The sequence below is a fragment of the Tursiops truncatus genome, chromosome 8, assembly GCF_011762595.2.
Source record: "Tursiops truncatus isolate mTurTru1 chromosome 8, mTurTru1.mat.Y, whole genome shotgun sequence".
Classification (NCBI taxonomy): domain Eukaryota; kingdom Metazoa; phylum Chordata; class Mammalia; order Artiodactyla; family Delphinidae; genus Tursiops; species Tursiops truncatus.
Window position 1 is genome coordinate 63,764,216 of NC_047041.1, and position 18,343 is coordinate 63,782,558.

At 47.8% G+C, this 18,343-nt stretch overlaps 1 protein-coding gene across 13 annotated transcripts in view; it reads right to left on the reverse strand.

The window, feature by feature from the left end:
• The window catches only part of IRAG1 (inositol 1,4,5-triphosphate receptor associated 1), a 118,439-nt gene extending 100,305 nt beyond the window's left edge, over positions 1 to 18,134 (reverse strand). For 2 of the 13 annotated variants that reach the window (XR_012333449.1, XM_073808618.1), the window contains exon 1: positions 17,540 to 18,133. Coding sequence is in view for 9 of the 13 variants with exons in the window: in XM_073808618.1 (XP_073664719.1) it covers positions 17,540 to 17,606 (67 nt within the window). In the remaining 4 variants the exon portion in view is untranslated. Of the gene's footprint in view, positions 1 to 17,466 lie in introns of all 13 variants that reach the window. The other 11 variants (XR_012333450.1, XR_012333451.1, XM_073808613.1 and 8 more) reach the window with 7 other exon arrangements.
• Between the last annotated feature and the right edge of the window lie 209 nt (positions 18,135 to 18,343).

Sequence of the window (18,343 nt, forward strand, 5' to 3'; positions counted from 1 at the left end):
TTATTCAGCTATAAAGAGGAATGAAGTGCTGACACATGCTGAAATATGGCTGAACCCTGAAAACTCTATGCTCAGTGAAAGAAGCCAGTCACAAATGACCATGTATTGTATAACTGCACTCATACAAAATGTCAAGAATAGAGAGATCTATAGAGACAGAAAGTAGATTAGTGGTTGTTTATGGGGTAGAGGAATGTGGGGGAATGGGATGTAACTATTAATAGATACAGGTTTCTTTTTGGGTGATGAAAATGTTCTGGAATTAAATAGTGGTGATGGCTGCACAGTTCTCTGTACTAAAACCCACTGAATTGTATATTTTTAAATTGTGTATTTTAATTGGGTAAATTATATGGTATATGGATCATATCTTAACAAAGCTGTTAAAAAATGAACCTTTGCCCCCAAAAAAGAGAAAAGAAAAACAAGAAAACAACAAGAAATTTAGGGAGACGGGTTGAGGAAAAGAGATGGAGTATATGTGTGTGTATGGGGTTATGAGAGGAGAAATGAAGGAGAAAGAGACAACAGAAAGACGAAAAGAAATAGGAAGAGATGAAGGGACCAGGGACATGAGCTCAGAGAGACAGACACATAGAGACGTGGAGACAAGACTACGCCCAAAAGAAAGAGAAACTTGCCAAGATGCACGTGCAGATCGCTCGTCTGTTCTTGCATTTAGCAGATATCTACTGAGCATCTTCAAAGCCAAGCTCTGTGTACAGCAGTAAACCAGGCAGAGCAAGCCACTGAGCTCCACAGTAAGAGACAGAGCTCTCATCAGGCACTCAAGGCACGGATGGTGAGAGCTGGGCTGCAGTGCTCGTGCCCACGTACGCACACTGCACATCCACATCCACACACTCACTCCAGACCACACTCAACACATGCAACATTCCCAAAAGTCAAATCATCTTTGCAGGGTACATCATTTCTCACCTGAGGCATTTAGAATTCTGCTAGCAAAGACCTTCAAATATATATTGTTTTTACAGGTATGGGCACAAATAGGAATGACATCTTTTATTCTCACCCTGAAGTCTCTATGAAACGAGGCTCAAGGACAGGATTCATCAGTCTGGAGATCCCCTGTACTCTTCCCCTTCATCAGTAAGGACTAGCTTTGGAAACAGAAAGGAATGTGACCTGTGACAAGCACACCAGCACTGCTCCTCTGGGCTTTCAGCTGGAAAGTTCCCAGAACACATTCTTACATATTCCTTTCGTCCATCCAGAGCTAGCCCAATAAAGGCATCCTGTGTTGCCTGTTCCCCTGTCCTGTGGCCCCTCTACTGCTGACAAGCACATGAGAGGAAATCTCAGCTCAACAGGAAAAGTGACTCTGTTCCCTGCACAGAATCTGCTCCCTGCCTGATTCAGCCAACTCTGAGAAGGGAAAGCCAGGGAAGTTTCTGGATGTCTGTGGCTCTGATCCCTTTTCTCCTAGGTTAGCCAGAGTCCGAGCTGCACAGTATCCCTGACATAGTCTTGAGTCATATCCTAAGACGGTGGTTGATCCCTTTGTATTAGTGTGTGACGAATTCTCTTTGCAGGAGTTAGTATTGGGTGATTTGGGTGCTGTCTACCAGCATATAACTACGAAATGCACAAAACCCAGGGCATGGCGGAAGTGGGCACTGGCCTGCAGACTCTGGGCAGGCTGAATCAGAGCTGTGCTGGGAAACAGTGCTCGGGTTCCCTGAAGGCCTCCACGGCTGCCCACCATTTGGAGCAGTAGTGAATCCAAAAATAGTAGTCGAGCAACTAAAATTGCCTTCCACCCTGGGCCAGGCCAGTCCTCTGGGGATGTCAGTATTTCTAGAACGTCCCCATTCACCCAGAGTGCCTTGTGTCAGACCCCAGTGGGGATCTGGGCAACCATTAAGCTCTGCTGGTTGTGTTCACTCCTGCCCAGGCCCTCTTGACACTGCATCACTTGCCCTGCTTCCCAAACAGGAAATGCTCTAGATTTATGCTGCTTGCTGTTACCAAGTCAAAGGCCTTTAACCTGGCACATGGCTTGGAAGGGCAGAGAGTGACCTGGGTGACTCTCTGTCATTAGTTGTAAATTAATTCCTAAAAATGAAGACTAGGGAAGCAGAATCACCTGGGGAAGCCTGAGCTTCTAGCTTGGTGCTGATGCCACAGGAAGCCATCTCCATGGCAGCCTGTATCTCCCTGATAAAATTATTCTGGGTTCCCAGGGAATTTTATCATCATGAAGACTTGTCACGCCAAGCATGCCTCAGTGCCTTTGTACATCCTGTGCTCTATGCGTAAATGCCCTTTACTCCCTCTTCCCTGACAAATGCCCCATCACCCTCTTCCGTGATGTCTTGCTAAGGGCAAGGAAGCTATGGTGTTCGTGAAGTTGTCTGCAGTGAGTGCTTTTGCATCACCACTGCATTGTACTCCATGTCTAGAGATGCACACCCTCCCCACTCTCCCACCTCCCGATCAACAGTGATTCCCAGCTGCCTTGCTCACGGGACAGGAGTGATGCAGAGAAGGAGCATCTCCAACAACTGGACTGACCTCCAATCTTCCAACAGCTAAGTGGCCAGGATCTCCAACCCCCGCATGAGCTGTCTGACTGAATGCAGTTTTAGTGTCTCTCAGCTTAAAGATCATGCGCTTTAGTTCTCATTTCCTTAGCTGTCACCCTCCTTAGTGGCTGTACTTGGCGTCCCTAAGAGATGCCATGCAGCACAGAAGAGAGAAAGTGCTGGGGCTGGGGTGGGGAGGGAGGACAAGTTAGCTTACGAGTCAGTTTCCTCCTCTGTAAAAGGGAGGTAACTGATTCCATCTCAGGATGGCTGAGAGGATGAAATGAGATATGTAAATGGCTTGGCACAGGGTTGATGCTTTGGGGAGACAGCTATAATTTATGCCCCTTTAGCAGAAAGTCCCCCCTCTTCTGGTAACAGCAGCATCTCCTCATCCCCATGCTTGGGGTGGGTGGGGTCAGGCCTGGCCAATCAGAACACCCCTGGCCCTGGTGATTCACCAAGGGATGAACACAAGACTAAGAATGGGCCAATAAATTCAATTTGGCGACTTTCGTTGGAATGACTGGGGGAGTTCTTGCTGCTGGGGGTTCTGAGAGGAGGCTGTAAGCCAGGACCTGTGTGTGCCACAGTGCCGCCGAGAGGCAAAGGCTGCCTAAGGAGAGATCTGAACCCAAGGACAGTTGAGAGATAGAGGGAACAAGCCCCGTGGATCCAGCTATTTCTGGAACTGCCCTAGACCTCTCAGTTATGAGACCCAGAAAATTCTGGTTCTTGCCTAATCTAATTTGAATGAGTTTCTGTTCCATGCAAACAAGAATCTTGGCTAATGCAAAGCTCACCAGGTTTGGTTTACCCTTCCTGCTGTCATTTCTTGGGGCAGGGATGTTGGGGGGAGGAAGGGGGCCTCCTTGAGCCCTGCAGAGATGAGGCCACAGCCCACCTTCCCATCCTCAGCCTCCTTGTCTTCAGGCCATCTTCCTCCACACTGATCATTCTCGAACACGGGCTTAGTCATGTTACTCCTCACTTAGAGGACTCCTTCTGGATGTCTGTGGCTTCATTTCTCCTAGGTTAGCCAGAGTCCGAGCTGCACAGTATCCCTGACATAGTCTTGAGTCATATCCTAAGACGGTGGTTGATCCCTTTGTATTAGTGTGTGACGAATTCTCTTTGCAGGAGTTAGTATTGGGTGATTTGGGTGCTGTCTACCAGCATATAACTACGAAATGCACAAAACCCAGGGCATGGCGGAAGTGGGCACTGGCCTGCAGACTCTGGGCAGGCTGAATCAGAGCTGTGCTGGGAAACAGTGCTCGGGTTCCCTGAAGGCCTCCACGGCTGCCCACCATTTGGAGCAGTAGTGAATCCAAAAATAGTAGTCGAGCAACTAAAATTGCCTTCCACCCTGGGCCAGGCCAGTCCCCTGACCTCTTTGGAGCAGAAAAGAGGCACAACGACCTCCAGCCTGACGGGGTGGAATTGGCCCAGCCTGCTCCTTGGAAGCTGCCAACCCTCATATCCTAGTTCCACGTGGAACCACCTAGAAGACTGTAAAGAATAAGGCAAGCAAAATAGACAACAGAATGACAACATTCACCATTCATCAGAGCGTACCATTGTCGCTGACGCTTTAGGGACATCTGCTCACTCAATCCCCCGACTGCACTAGGAGGAAGAAGTTATTTTGCAGATGAGGAGACTGAGACCCAGTGCCCTGTGGCGACTCCTCCAGAGCAACAGAGCTGAGGGTGACCAGGCAGGACTGGAAACCAGTAAGAGCCCGTGCTGTCCCCACTCTGGCCACCGTCTGCCTCCCAGCTTTTGGAGCTGACCTGGCCCCCTTAAAGCCTGCCTCGGCAGTCCTGCAAGGGGTGAGGGCTTTCTAGATGCCGCTCAAGCACAAATGTCCCTAGCCAGCCTCTCCCAAAGTATGTCCTCTGCAACCCTCATTCTGGGTGATGCTATGAGCTCTGAAAATAAGGTTCCACATTTTGATACACTTGCGGATGACAGCATGAGGCAGGTTTCTGTCCTGTAGGCCTTCTCAGCCCTTAAGAAGCAAAGATGCAGGATAAATCTCCGAGAGGGAGAGAAAGTATAGATAGTTTCCCAGACTTATTTGACTACGGAACGTCAAATGGAATGACTATGGAATGACTCCTTTTTCAAGGAGTAGCTCAATGTGTCCTCCTCAAAGTACTGGTCAGAGATGCCCCCAAGCCCTCTAATTAGTGGGTATCCAGAGCTCAGGGAGCATGGTGGTTGTGACGTGGGCTCTGGAGCCAAGCTGCCTGGGATCACATCTCAGCCCTGCTGCGTAGTAGCTGTGTGATCACGGGCAAGTTATTTTAATCTATCTGTGCCTCAGTTTCCTCATTTGTAAAACATGGATGATGATAACAATGTAAATTATATTCTACACATAAGCTTCTTAGAACAATGTTCAGCACATAGTCAGCGTTCACTAGATGTTAGCTGGCATTTTCAATCCTTCTCGAGCCTCGCCCCCAGGCCAACAGTGGCCTCTGATATTATAAAACCTCTTAATGAAGATGGTGCAAAGCCAATTAAAAGACAGCTGTGGCTCCCTAGGAATAACCCTTCCTATCCTTGATGCCTGTGAAAGCCTCCTTTTATTTCTACTTCATTTTTTTCTCCCTCACAGACAGGCACGTAAAGGTCAGAAGACCAAGATTCTGCACTCTCCTTACTTATTTTCCAGTGGGATCTCAAGTTTCCTTCCCTATAACATAGAATGTAGTAAGCCTCTAATCCAGGGGCAAGGCACAGAGCAGGTGGGGTTAGAGCACTAGGCAGGCAGAGGCTGGATGGTCAAGCCACAAGGAGAGAACAGCATGAGTGACAGGTTGTCACTTTCCTTCTGGGGAGATGGGAGAGGGGTCTATGACAAGGGTGCTTGGGTAATAAATTAGGGTAATTTACAGTAGCTGCTGCAACCGACCTAAAATCTTAGCTGCTTTAAGTGTGCATCTTGGGGACTAAGTCTCCAACTTGTAGCAACAAGTTCTAGGACAGACCATCCTATATGGAATATATAGCCAGCAGTAAGTGGGTCTATGGAAGCCTAGAACTCCTGGATGACCTTGGCTGCCAAAACCATTCTCTGTTGCCCAGTTGATTCTCCCCTCCCCCTTACTGGAAGAGTAAGACCTTGGGGGAGGGCAGGCATTTGTCTCTGAGTTAATTCTCTCAGCTTTTAAAAGACTTCTCTGCAAACTCTGAGTCTCTAGTTGTTCACATCCCGGTTTCTTAATGTCTTGCCTCTGGGAGGCCTCAGGCCCTGCAGTAGCTGTTACTTGTCTCACTGATTCTCCACTTGGGGCAGAGATGGTTAGTGCTCCCTGAATACTCCTGTGTTCCCCTGCATTTCCCAGCCTCCCTTGCAGTTGACTGGGGCCGTATAACTAGCTCTGCCCAAGAGACTGGGTGTCAACTCTGAGTAGAGGAACGTAGGGCTGTGCCTCCTACATCTGCCTCTACCTCTGTTGAGATGGCTCTGGAGGCCAGGTGCTTCACAGAAAAACTGGAAGGACCAACTCAGAAGCAAAAGAGGTCAGACCCCTCCGCCTGGGACTGACTTCTCCACTGTGTGTGTGTGTGTGTGTGTGGGTGTGTGGGTGTGTGTGTGTGTGTGGGGGTGGGTAGGGGGGTGGGGGAGGGGAAGAGGAGGGAGAACATCAGTTGGGTAACAGAGGAGGACACCTTTGGCACACAGGGCCGTCCAGGAATTCTTGGCATTTACACAGCCATTTAACGCTAGATGTTATCTTCCACATAGGATTTTCTGTTACTGAACTTCTTGCTGTAATTTGGGGTAACAGTGTGACCTATGATTCAGATATCCCCAGCGGTACCACAGGACAGTGTGGTAGACAGCATGTCTCAGGCTATAATACACACACAAATTACCTGCGGGTCTTGTTAAGCTGCAGATTCTGGTTCAGTAGTTCTGAGGCGGCACTTGAGAGTCTGCATTTCTAACAAGCTCCCAGCTGATGCTGTTGCTGCTCATCCCTAGACCATGCTCTGAACAGTAAGGTGAGGGGCCAGGGCTGACTCATCCATTATATCGGGTAGGAACAGCGCCTAGTGCCCATTAAAATGTTTTAATTGCTTTTAAGAGTCAGAAGGAAAAAAATGAACTTTTAGGTTCATGTTTTAATAGATAACATTAATATATTTATCTTTACACCAACAGAGTTATAAATTTCATAAGCAAGAAGGGGCTCATGAAGTCAAAAATGCCTAGGGGCCAGGGACTTCCCTGGCAGGCCAGCGGTTGAGACACCGCGCTTCCACTGCAGGGGGTGTGGGTTCGATCCCTAGTCAGGGAACTAAGATCCCGCATGCCGCGTGGCACAGCCAAAAAGTAAAAAAAAAAAAAAAAGCCTAGAGCCCACCAAAATCCTACTGTGGCCCTGGGGGCAGGGGTGGGGGCAATGGAAGGAGCTATGATATCTGTAGTGCGTAAGACTGTGAAATCTGAGGAATTCATGATAGGTGACACAGATCACGTGGCTCCATGGTCCTCTGGGAGGATCACATGAGATACAGAACGAGAATGTGCTACTGGGCAACAGAGAACGGTTTTGTCAGCCAAGGCCATCCAGGAGCTCTTGGCATTCATATACTCACTTAGTGCTGGCTATATATTCCATATACGATGGTCTCTTCTAGAATTTCTGGCTATAGGATGGAGATGGGCATTTCAACTTGCATTAGACTTAGTCCCCAAGATGTAGTTAGATGCTTACACCATTTTTCTGAGTCTCCTCAGTTCTCCAGATCTCCACGTAGGGAGCTCTGAGGGGTACCCAATGCCTCTTGGAGGCCCCCAAATTCTGGTGCCCCAAATCCCTTCCAAGGGACTTCCAGTCTTTTTGTCCCCGATCCCCACCCCACAGGACACACTCATGTGCTCCTAGAGATGGAGGGCTGGGAGCAGCTGGCCCCATAGTGTAAGGGAAGAGGGACCAGGCTCCAGAGGCTGCTTTTGTTAGCGACAATGATCAGAGCAGCAACTGTCCAAAGCATGAGTCAAATGCCTTGTTAACAAAAAGAGAATGAATAAGCAGTCCCTTCAGCAGTAAATGTTTTCTTAAAAACACAGCCATCCATTTACTTTGGACCTGATGCCAGTTCTGACTGTTCCCAAAAGCACTGCATGGGCTTTTAGAGAATGGACAATAACAGCTGACCCTTCTAACACATCTGCGATCCTCCTTTGTCACAGATGCAGCATCTGACACAATTATTGCTCTGGGTTGGCCTCAATCATGCAATCACTGGGGTGAACCATTGGGCCTTGGAGGGTGAACTGTTCACAGATGAGGAAACCAAGGTCTCAGAAGGGACCTTTGTGCTCAAGGGCACAAAATGAGTTGGAAGCAGAGCCAAGCCTAGGACCTGGGACCACTGCTTATATTCTGTCTTCATTTCAGCACCAGGGGTGGATATTGGAAGGCTTTTACTGTTTTCAGACCTGGGAGGGTTCATTCTTTTATTCACTCACTATCTACCAAGAACCACCTTAAACCTGCCATGGTTCTAGCCTCCCTTAATACTTCTCAATAAACCCATAATGATCTAACCTTTTGAAAACTCTTACTGGCCCAGCGTCTATCTCCTCCTGGCCTGATAGTTCCAAGTGTGAGATTCTATCTGTTGATGGGTTGTGTGTGTTTTGCATCAAGGGCAACCTAGCCTTGACCTTGCCACTTTCCACTGTGTAAACCCGAGTGAACTAGTGAACCTCAGAAAGCCTCGATTTCTCATCAGTAAAATATAGATATTATTATTACCGATCTTACAAGGCATTGCAGAAATATGCGATAATGTATGTAAAGCATTTAACACACTATGTAGCCGGTGCTCAATAAATGATAGCTGTGATAGAAATAAGTACATTATTATTACTCTTGTTATTGTCAAGTGAAACAAGCTCCTGGGGATTTCAGCAAGTTGAACCTCCCCGTCCAGGACTCTGAAAAGTCAGGCTTTCTTTGTTCCCGTGCCTATGCAACTTCTATGGTTTACAGACTGTAGGAGTCATGAGAGAGGGACAACTTGCAAACATTGCTGGATCTAAATGTGCCACATCCTTGAGGTAATCACCACACCCATCTTTCTCTGCTGAACCCAGCTAACCAGAGAAATAGTCTGCCCCAACCAGTGTAAGGTCCTGTGAACCCCAGAATTGTTGGGAATGTTGGCTCTACATGGGGACAACAGTAGGGAAACAAGGCTGCCGTCTGAAGTACAGCCATGTGAAAAACCACATGCAAAGGATATGATTAGTCATCTATGGAAGTAACCCAAGAAATTGTCTGTAAATGTGGCTGAAGAGATGGGAGGCTTGACCAGGATCTCCAGAAGGCAGGACAGGAAGACAATTATAAGCATGTGACGAGATCTTTTGGAGAGACTTTTGCTTTCAGCAATTTCCCCTTCTCTAAAAGGAACCCCTATATACAAGGGATGGCTCCCCACGGCCACATCGATACCCCATGTTCCTGTCACCTGACCATGGCTGATTGGTACTGACCCAACCAAGCTGGGCCCATCGGGGTCTCTCCTCCAAGACCTTGGACAGAGACTAGGAACCACTGGAACCTGGTCAAGATAGGAGCTGAGCCCTACTGCAGTGGTCTTTAGGGTGGGGTATGCACGCCCAGGGAATATGCAAGATGATCCAGTGGAATATGGGAAGACAGTTGGAAACTGTTATTTATTTTTACTTCCTTAGTATTAAATAAGTAGACTGGCAATGGTGCCTTCATTCAATGTTGAAAGGTCATTGTCACAACCAGTTTGTGAGATGTCCTGAGGGAACAGGGGAAATTCTCCAACGCTAAGGGACTGACATCGCACTCATGTAGTCATTTGCTTTCAGCGAAGTATGATATATCTTGAATGTGCCCAAATGGATTCATGAAATATATTTATCTAGTTTTAACCAAGCCAACCACCATAAAATGCGCAAGTGCCTTAAAAGCCTCCTGCAAAAAATGAGGAGTGAAGATATTACTACCACTAACACCACAAGCAACTCTCAAAAAAGTTTTTACAAACTGGTGGATCAAATTGAAAATTTCACTTAGAATTCAGTAAGTAAGGATACCCTTCTTCCACATCAGCTATCTGAGCTGGCTATCCTCTGCCTGGCCTCCCTCTCCCTGCCCTGCCCCAGGATCCATTCTCTGCTCCCAGATGACAACTATGGGATGCATCACTTGGGCTTCCATGCTTGCTGGCTGAGTTTGGCCAATGGGCCAGCAGGAGGTCGGGGGAGAGACAGGTTGGGCATTTCCTTCCCTGCCCCCTCCTTTCTTCCATGCTACATCTGTGGCAGTGGCTGTATCCCTCCCTAATTACAGCTCATCCTGGATGGTCCCTCTTCCCCGGCTCTTCACTGGCTTCCAATCACAATATTTTCTTCTCTCGCCCCTCCTGGGTAGGGCTAGTAACGGCTCCCTGCTGCTGCTAGATTGGGGGCGTACCTGGGCCTCATCCCTTGTGGTTTCCAAACGTCTATAAATAGTCCTTTGTTAAAGTCTCTTGAGCCAGTTGAGTTGGATTTGGTTCCTTACTGGGAGACTGATTGGTACAGTGGCTGGTTTAACCATGAGAGTCATTAAAGCCAGGGGTTCTCCAAAGTGCTGAGATCTTAAAATATAATGAGGCACAATTAATCACATTTCTCTTACTAAAGAATACTCTTTTAGGGCTTCCCTGGTGGCACAGTGGTTGAGAGTCCACCTGCCGATGCAGGGGACACGGGTTCGTGCCCCGGTCCGGGAAGATCCCACATGCCGCGGAGCAGCTGGGCCCGTGAGCCATGGCCGCTGAGCCTGTGCATCCGGAGCCTGTGCTCCGCAACGGGAGAGGCCACAACAGTGAGAGGCCCGCGTACCGCAAAAAAAAAAAAAAAAAAAAAAAAAAACTCTTTTAAGGAAAGAAAAAAAAAAAAAGCTGCTGGCACTGTTAAAAACATTAAATTTCTAATTTTACATGTTTTATAAAATAACTCACATTAATACAGTAGCTCATGAATATAATTTAAAATAAATAAACATAAAAAAATAAATACACATAAATTAGAGATGCATACTAAAAATTTTTTTTAATTGATGAGATGAACCGTCAAAAACCCTTTGCTTTAGAGAACCCCTCTGCTCTAGAGAAAACACTGGCAAGTTCCTACTGCCAGGTCCCTAGCACTGCCCTGGGGGCTGTCTTCCTGGAGCCTAACGGCCTACTCCTTCCTTTGATTCTCTGAACTACCTTCCAACAAATCCCATCTTTCTACAGAAGACAAAGCGAACTCCAAAGAGAAATGCTTATCTAAAGTTCCCTGGGGAGAGACCTCTCCTGTGCTCTGGGGGAGTCTCTCTGTTGTAGGCAGAGATGGCTATCAGGCCACTTTATGGCCTACATGAAATACCCCTCAGAACTTTCCACCTTCTGAGCAAAATCTCCATCTTCCAGGCATTGTGGTCACTGGAAAGGGTAATCCCTCCCAATACATTAGCACACAGACATTCAGAATTACATACTTCAGTCTCTTGTGAGTTTGATTATCATGAGTCAGTCTCCATGTACATAATCAACTCCAGACCAATGACCAGGCTTAGAGATAGGTCCAGGACCCTGAATATCCCCAAGATCATGCTCCTTAGGGAGTCCTCTTGGCATCCACCATCTAGATTCCTCCTAATAATACTCAGCCTCATCAGCATCACCTTCCGTCAGGGACCAGTTTCCTGTTTCAGCTGGGAAACAGGAAACATGTCTTAGCTAAGAAGTCCAGAAGGACATTACAGTCTTTTTACCAGGGAACTAATCCCCAAACAAATTGAAAATATCATGGCAAGACAGCCCTTAGGGAAACATGACCATTTGGAGCCACAAAATAGAGAAGTTACCTGTGCTTGGTGTTAATCTGAGCTTAAATAACGGTTATCATTTATTGAGTACTTATACACATACAAGTACTGTAGGTACATCAATCCATTCATCTTCACAACAACTTTTTGATCAAGTTATATCATTATCACCATCAGCCTCATTTTACGGTTAAGAAAAGTAAGACAGAAGTTAGATCATTTCCCCCAAAGTCACACGGTAAGTTGCAGAGCTGGGACTTGAATTCAGGTCATTTGATTTGACAACCTGAGGTCCCAACCTACTCCATGCTGCCTCTGTGGCAGATTGGGTGACCATGGCCATATCTATGAACTTTTCCAACACAAGCCTTGGTGAGTCAGAGTGACTCAAGACTCACAATGTAGGACATGGCATTTCCTGCCAATAAAAAGTTCATGGTTCTAGACTTGTATTTTCCAACTAAACAGAAGAAGGGTCTTGTTCATGGACAAGGTTATGAGACCTGATAAAGACAGTCACAGGCTAAAAGGAGACAAAAGAGAGATGCAAAGTAGAGCTGGCCTAGTGGAACAGCTGCCCCAGACTCCTGCCCCCAAAGCTCAGGGCCTCTGCTCTGAGCAGCAGTGCGGGGGCCTCCTGGGCTCAAACTGTAGGAGCAGGGACAAGGGCTGGACATTCTCACTCTGCACTGTGGCCTGGTGTATAAGCCACAGAGTGATGGGAATTGCTACAGATTGGGGATCTGATAGTTTTGGATTTGACATCCCATTCTTCACTTACTGGTTACTAGTTAACGGTCTTAGATAAGTGGCCTAACCTCCTTGAATCTGTTGCTCATAAATATCTCCCTTATATGGCCACAGTACAGACTTAATGAGCTATTATACACAAGATGCCTGGCATGTACAGCATGTCCAAACAAAGGTAGTTTCCTTCCCTCTCTTCTCTTGTCTATATGAAGTATCCCAGAGGAGAAAATGGTCATTTTCTCCCTCACTGGAGCTGCCTAAATGGAACTTGCATTAAAAAAAAGAAAAAGATCACACCAGATACTTCTAGTTGGATGCTTATCTTGTCCAGGGAAGCACTTGTCCTCAAACAGGTGCCTCTCAGGCATCTCAGGAGGAGAAAGGGTGACGTTCCATCAGGCAGAAAGCAGAGGAGCTGGGGTGCCTGCCCTCCTGGGACCACATGGCTGCCCTGAAGCTTAGCAACATGACTTGGGCCAGACCATCACTGCAGTTCTGTTAGAAGCATAACGCTTCTTCTCCATACGTGACTGTTCCTTCCGTGTGGAAGGAGCCTCAAAAATGTAAGACTCCTGGCTCTGCCCCCGGGGAATGGCTGTCTGATGGTGAGTTCAAGAAGTGTTAACATGAATAGTCAGCCCTTTCCTCTTCCCTTCCTCTTGGGACACACGTTCTGCTCTGCTCCTCCAGGCTCTAAGATTTAAAGGGGCCTGCCTCCCCTGGAGGGCACTACATAGGGCTGGGGGGTAAGTCTGCTCAATTCAATATTAGAAAGCCTGCTTGCCTTTGGAATGGAATGGAAACCACATTCTCCTATTAACTTTATCAGTCATAAGGGTGATATTAGGCTGACTTCTCGACGAGCATTAGAACTTAAGTGGAGGAAGAAGGTGTTTTTACTGAGCCTCCTTAAAGACCCCACCAGGTACCAATGGCCAGTCATCTAGAGCATAAGTCTGCTACTGCCCTTGGCGCATTAATGGAGGTGAGACTGGGACCCAGAATTACGGTCAGTCAGAGCCTCACAACCAGTCCAGAAGCGTCCTTGATGGAATCTCTGAGGGGGGACGGACAGAGGCCAGAAATAATAATACCTAATGTTTACTGGGTGCTAAGAGCAGACACCAGGCTGAGGGATTTAATCCTACAAAGTGGACACCATCATTATCTCTGTTTTACAGGAGAGGAAACCGAGGCTTGGAGAGGTTAGATGTGGCTCAAGGTATATAGCTGGTCAGTGGTGGAGTTGCATGGTCACTCCAGGGCCTGCGCTCTCCAGCAGGGCAAGATGCTGCCTCAAGCTCCAGGCACCAGCTGCCACTGTGATCACAAGGGAAGAGTTGGTCAAGGCCAAGCCCTCCTCCCAACTTGGAGCCGGTGCTCTTTTGACCACACCTGTTCAAACCTGCACACTAGGTTCAAACCCAGGAGAACAACTTGCCCTGATTTGCCTGGTTTTGCCTGACGTCTGGTTTTAGTACTGAAAGTCCTGCAGCACCTGCACTGCTGGGCTAACTCAGATGGACAGAAAAGAACTTAAAAGGCAATTCCGATGTGAGTCCATGTGTTGCGAGTTGAGTCAGTATCCCACTTAATATCGTCTTGCAGAACAAGCCCACACTCTAGGGTGTACTGCACAAGCCCACCTGGGAGCGCAGAGTTTCCAAACTCCACAAAAGGGACAGAAAAGCCATCATGTGTGTGCCACTGAGACAGGCCCCAAAGAAAAACCACATTTGCAAATGCCCAACGAGAGGAATGATGATTAAATTTTGCACAGCTAAAATTATTTGGTAGGATACAACCCCTTAAAAATCATGTTTTGAAGTATCTTTGATGACATGAGAAAATAATCATGATAGAATGTTCAGTTAAAAAAAAGCAGACTAGGGCTTCCCTGGTGGCGCAGTGGTTGAGAGTCCGCCTGCCGATGCAGGGGACACGGGTTCGTGTCCCAGTCCGGGAAGATCCCACATGCCGCGGAGCAGCTGGGCCCGTGAGCCATGGCCGCTGAGCCTGCGCGTCTGGAGCCTGTGCTCCACAACGGGAGAGCCCACAACAGTGAGAGGCCCACGTACCGCAAAAAAAAAAAGCAGACTACTACTCAGCCATAAAAAAGAACAAAATTTTGCCATTTGCAGCAACATGGATGGACCTGGAGAGCATTACGCTAAGTGAAATAAGTCAGACAGAGAAAGACAAATACTGCATGATATCACATATATATGAAATCTAAAAAATAAAATGAACTAGTGAATATAACAAAAAAGAAACAGACTCACAGATATAGAAAATAAACTAGTGGTTACCAGCGGAGAGAGGGAAGGGGGAGGAGCAAGATAAGAGTAGGAGATTAAGAGGTACAAACTATTATGTATAAAATAAATACGCTACGAGGATATAACGTACAACATAGGGAATATAGCAATATTTTATAACTATACATGGAGTACAACCTTGAAAAATTGTGAATCACTATGTTGTATACCTGTAACTTACATAATACTACACATCAACTATACGTTGGTGTTTAAAAAATTGAAAAAAAAGACTAAGATGTCCTTCAGTGGGTGAATGGATAAATAAACTGTGGTGCATCTGGATAATGGAATATTATTCAGCACTAAAAAGAAATGAGCTATCAACCCATGAAAAGATATGGAAGAATCTTAAATGCATATTACTAAGTGAAAGAAGCCAGTCTGAAAAGGCTACATAGTGTTTGTCTGCAACTGTATGACATTCCGGAAAAGGCAAAACTACGGAGGCAGTAAAAGGATCTGTGATTGTTAGGGGTTGGTGGGGAAGGATGAAGAGCTGGAGCACAGAAGATTTTTTAGGGAAGTGAAAATACTCTGTATGATACTATAATGGTGGATACATGTCATTATGCAATTTGTCCAAACCCATGGAATGTACAGCACCAAGAGTGAACCCTAAGGTAAACCACGGACTTTGGGTGATTATGATGTGTCAGTGTAGGCACATCAGTTGTAATAAATGTGCCACCCTGGTCGGGCTGCTATGCTGGGGGAGGCTCTGCATGTGTGGGAGCCAGGGGGATCTGGGAAATCTCTATGCAGACCTTCCTCTCAACTCTGCTGTGACTTAAAACTGCTCTAAAAAAATAGTCTTTAAAAAAAAAATTTTGTTTTTTGGCTGCACCTCGCGGCTTACAGGATCTTAGTTCCCCTACCAGGGACTGAACCCAGGCCACCACAGTGAGAGTGCCGGGTCCTAACTACTGGACTGCCAGGGAATTCCCTTAAAAAAAATTTTTTTTAATCAGACTACAAAACCACACATGGTAAGGCCCTAGTTTTATAAAATATAGAGAAATATAAAGAAAGAAACACACCATAATATTAACAATATTTATCTCTGAGTGATAGGATTCCAGAGGAAACTTTTATTTCTTTATGTTTATTTCTGAATTTCTTACTTATACTTATTTCTATATTTTCCTAGAAAGCTTAGCAAAGAATACACATTACTTTTATTACCAGGGAAAAACTCTGAATAAGAATTATAAATTTAAAAGTACTGGGAAGAAAGTAATGAGAGGTGATTAAGCCCAGCTTTCTCTAACTCTTTTTTTACATCTGTAGCCGATTAGCAGAGAGGTTTTCTGTCTGGCTGGCTGACCTGTTTTCCTTCTCCCATGGGGAAGGCCCTCGCAGAGAAGGCAGGGTGTGTCCAAGGCCACGGAGTCGGTGTTGCCTCTGCATCTCAACCAGTGAGGCTGCCCTGGGCTGTCACCTGAATTCAGGGTCTGGCCTCCAAGGTTCATGGGGCAAATGCAATCCTCTTGGTTTTCCCATCATTTGGACGGTGATGCTCAATAACTGCCCGAGACCCTGGTTACTAACTAGAGGCAGGGTGGCATCTAACACTGGAAGTGCCCACTTTGGACCAAGCTGGCCTGAGCTGGAATCCCTGCTCATCACCTACAGACTGTGTTCTCTTAAGCATATCGCTTTACCTCTTTCATCCACAATGTCCGCACCTCTACCACAGGGATTAAATGAAATAACAGTTCTAGCACAGACCCTGGCACAAAGTCAATTCATATCCATTTTCTCTCCTGCTTCCTTTTGCTTTTACTACAAGAGAACTGAGTTCTCTATCTCTGTCCCCCTGCCTCAAAGAGCTCAAAGAGCAGAGTCTGGGGGCTCCTAAATCTCTCCTCCCCACCCATCAGGGCCTCTGTTCCTCCTCATCAAACAGTCCCTCTGCTGACTGCCAAGCCACAGAGAGGACGGCTGAGGGGCAGTCCAGAGTCCACCTGTCTCACCAGCACGTCACTGCCCCCTGGTGGGGACAACAGAACCCTTGGCCGGTCTGGCTCCCTAGTCCTCCCAGCCTAACAGCCCTGGGAAACTGCTTCCTTTTTCCTGTAGGAGACCCGTGGGCTGCTTTACTTCTCCAGAGACCCTCAAAGAGCAGTCTGAAGAGTGAGTGTTAAAAAGGCAACAGTTGCCAAGCTCTGGGAGGTGGGAGCGCCAGCCAGGGGTCCCAGATCCTGCCCTGTATTTACTCAATCCGCAGAGCATCTCCAGCCTTTTACAGCCGTTTACTGGGCAGGAGGGAGCAGACAACTGGGCCCCTCTCTGGCTTCTGGCTTCCACCGGCCTTTCCTTTGGAGAAAGGCAGCCCGAGTGCTGCTCACTCTAGGAATAGCTCTGACTCCGAGCTCCTGGAGGTGTGCAGGCTAGGGGCACAAGCAAGGCACAGGCAACCCCTTGAGGGTGCAGGGAAGGAGCACGGGGGCAAAGCTGGAGACAGGAGAGATGGGGACAGGGACAAAAATCAGGGGCTGTGACCAGAATACAGGATGGGAAGTGCAGGGACAGAAGCAGGGGCAGGTCAGTGGGGGAGACAGGGCTGGGCCATCACAAGGTCCAAGGTGGACAGGGGGCGGGTGGCACAGGGTGGGAGTGGGGGGCAGAGAGAGGCATAAGTAAGCACAGAGCAAGGGTGGGGAAGGGGTAGCAGGCGGTGTGGGGAAAGCCCTGACCAGCTGGCACGTAATCTGGGGACCCTCTATTGCTCCACAGGGGCCCACAGGAAATCTGGGGTTGCGGACGCCCAGCCAGAACCCACATTTGCACCCTCACCTGTGCATGCTTTACAACAGCAAGCAAAAGGAGCACAATTTAGTTAAGTTAGGACGGGCAAGATTCACTTCTTATTTGAAAATTATGACAGCAACAATAAAAATACTCGGCTGAAATGTCATCCAACCAAGCCAACTCCCCTGGAAAGTTAAAGTCAGGCACCCCCATCCCAGCACCCTGTACCTTTAAGGAGGAGAAGTGTTCCCTTGCTCCCAGCTGAAGAGGCAGGTTATTCTTGGAGATAGCAACGACTTACCTAAAACTGAGTTATTCCCCTTTCCTCCTCCGGCCAGCCTCTCTTCACTCTGGGGAGCTTTTACCATTTAAGGTCAATGTTACATCTGGCTCCAGAGCTCAGAGCTGAGAAGCCTCTGGCTGCCGAGCCCCGCTGCCCGCCTCCTCGGAGAGGGGCTGGGACTTAGAGCCCAGAGCTCCTCAGGGACCCCTCTGGCCTGGCTCAGGGGGCTAACGGCAGGGAAGCTGGCCAGGCCACCCCGGGGCTCAGCGCAGGCTGGGCCTGAGAGGCAGCAGCTGGTCCTGGGCCCCTCCCACGGGCACCGGCACAGCGGAGGGCAGTGCCCACGGGCAGCTCATGCCGCTGGGCATGTCCCGGCCAGACGGGGACCAGGGGAACTCGGCAGATCTGTCTCCCAGCCTGGAGTCTCCAGCAAGCATGTGAGCCTGGACAAGACCCTGGCCCAGTGCCAGGGAAACTGGGAACATTTCCTGTCCCAGGGATTCGGAGGTGGAGGCTGCTCCCCACCTTAAGCCCTTGGGATTAACAGAGAGAAGGGCCTGGAAGATGAGCTAATCCCAGACCTGGCACCAGCCCCGGGGCTTCAATTCCTTCTCTTCCACTTGACAGTCCTGTGCTCTTAACCTCATGGAGACTCAGCAGTCTCCTCCTCTCTAAAGTGGGAATCATAGTGATCACACGTGCCTAACTCCTAGGGTTGCAGGAGGATTCAATGAGATAATATTGAAGGGCTTAGCAGAGTGCCAGCACCTCAAACTTGCTGATCAACAGAAATTAGTTTCCTGCCTGGACACAGGTGAGGAA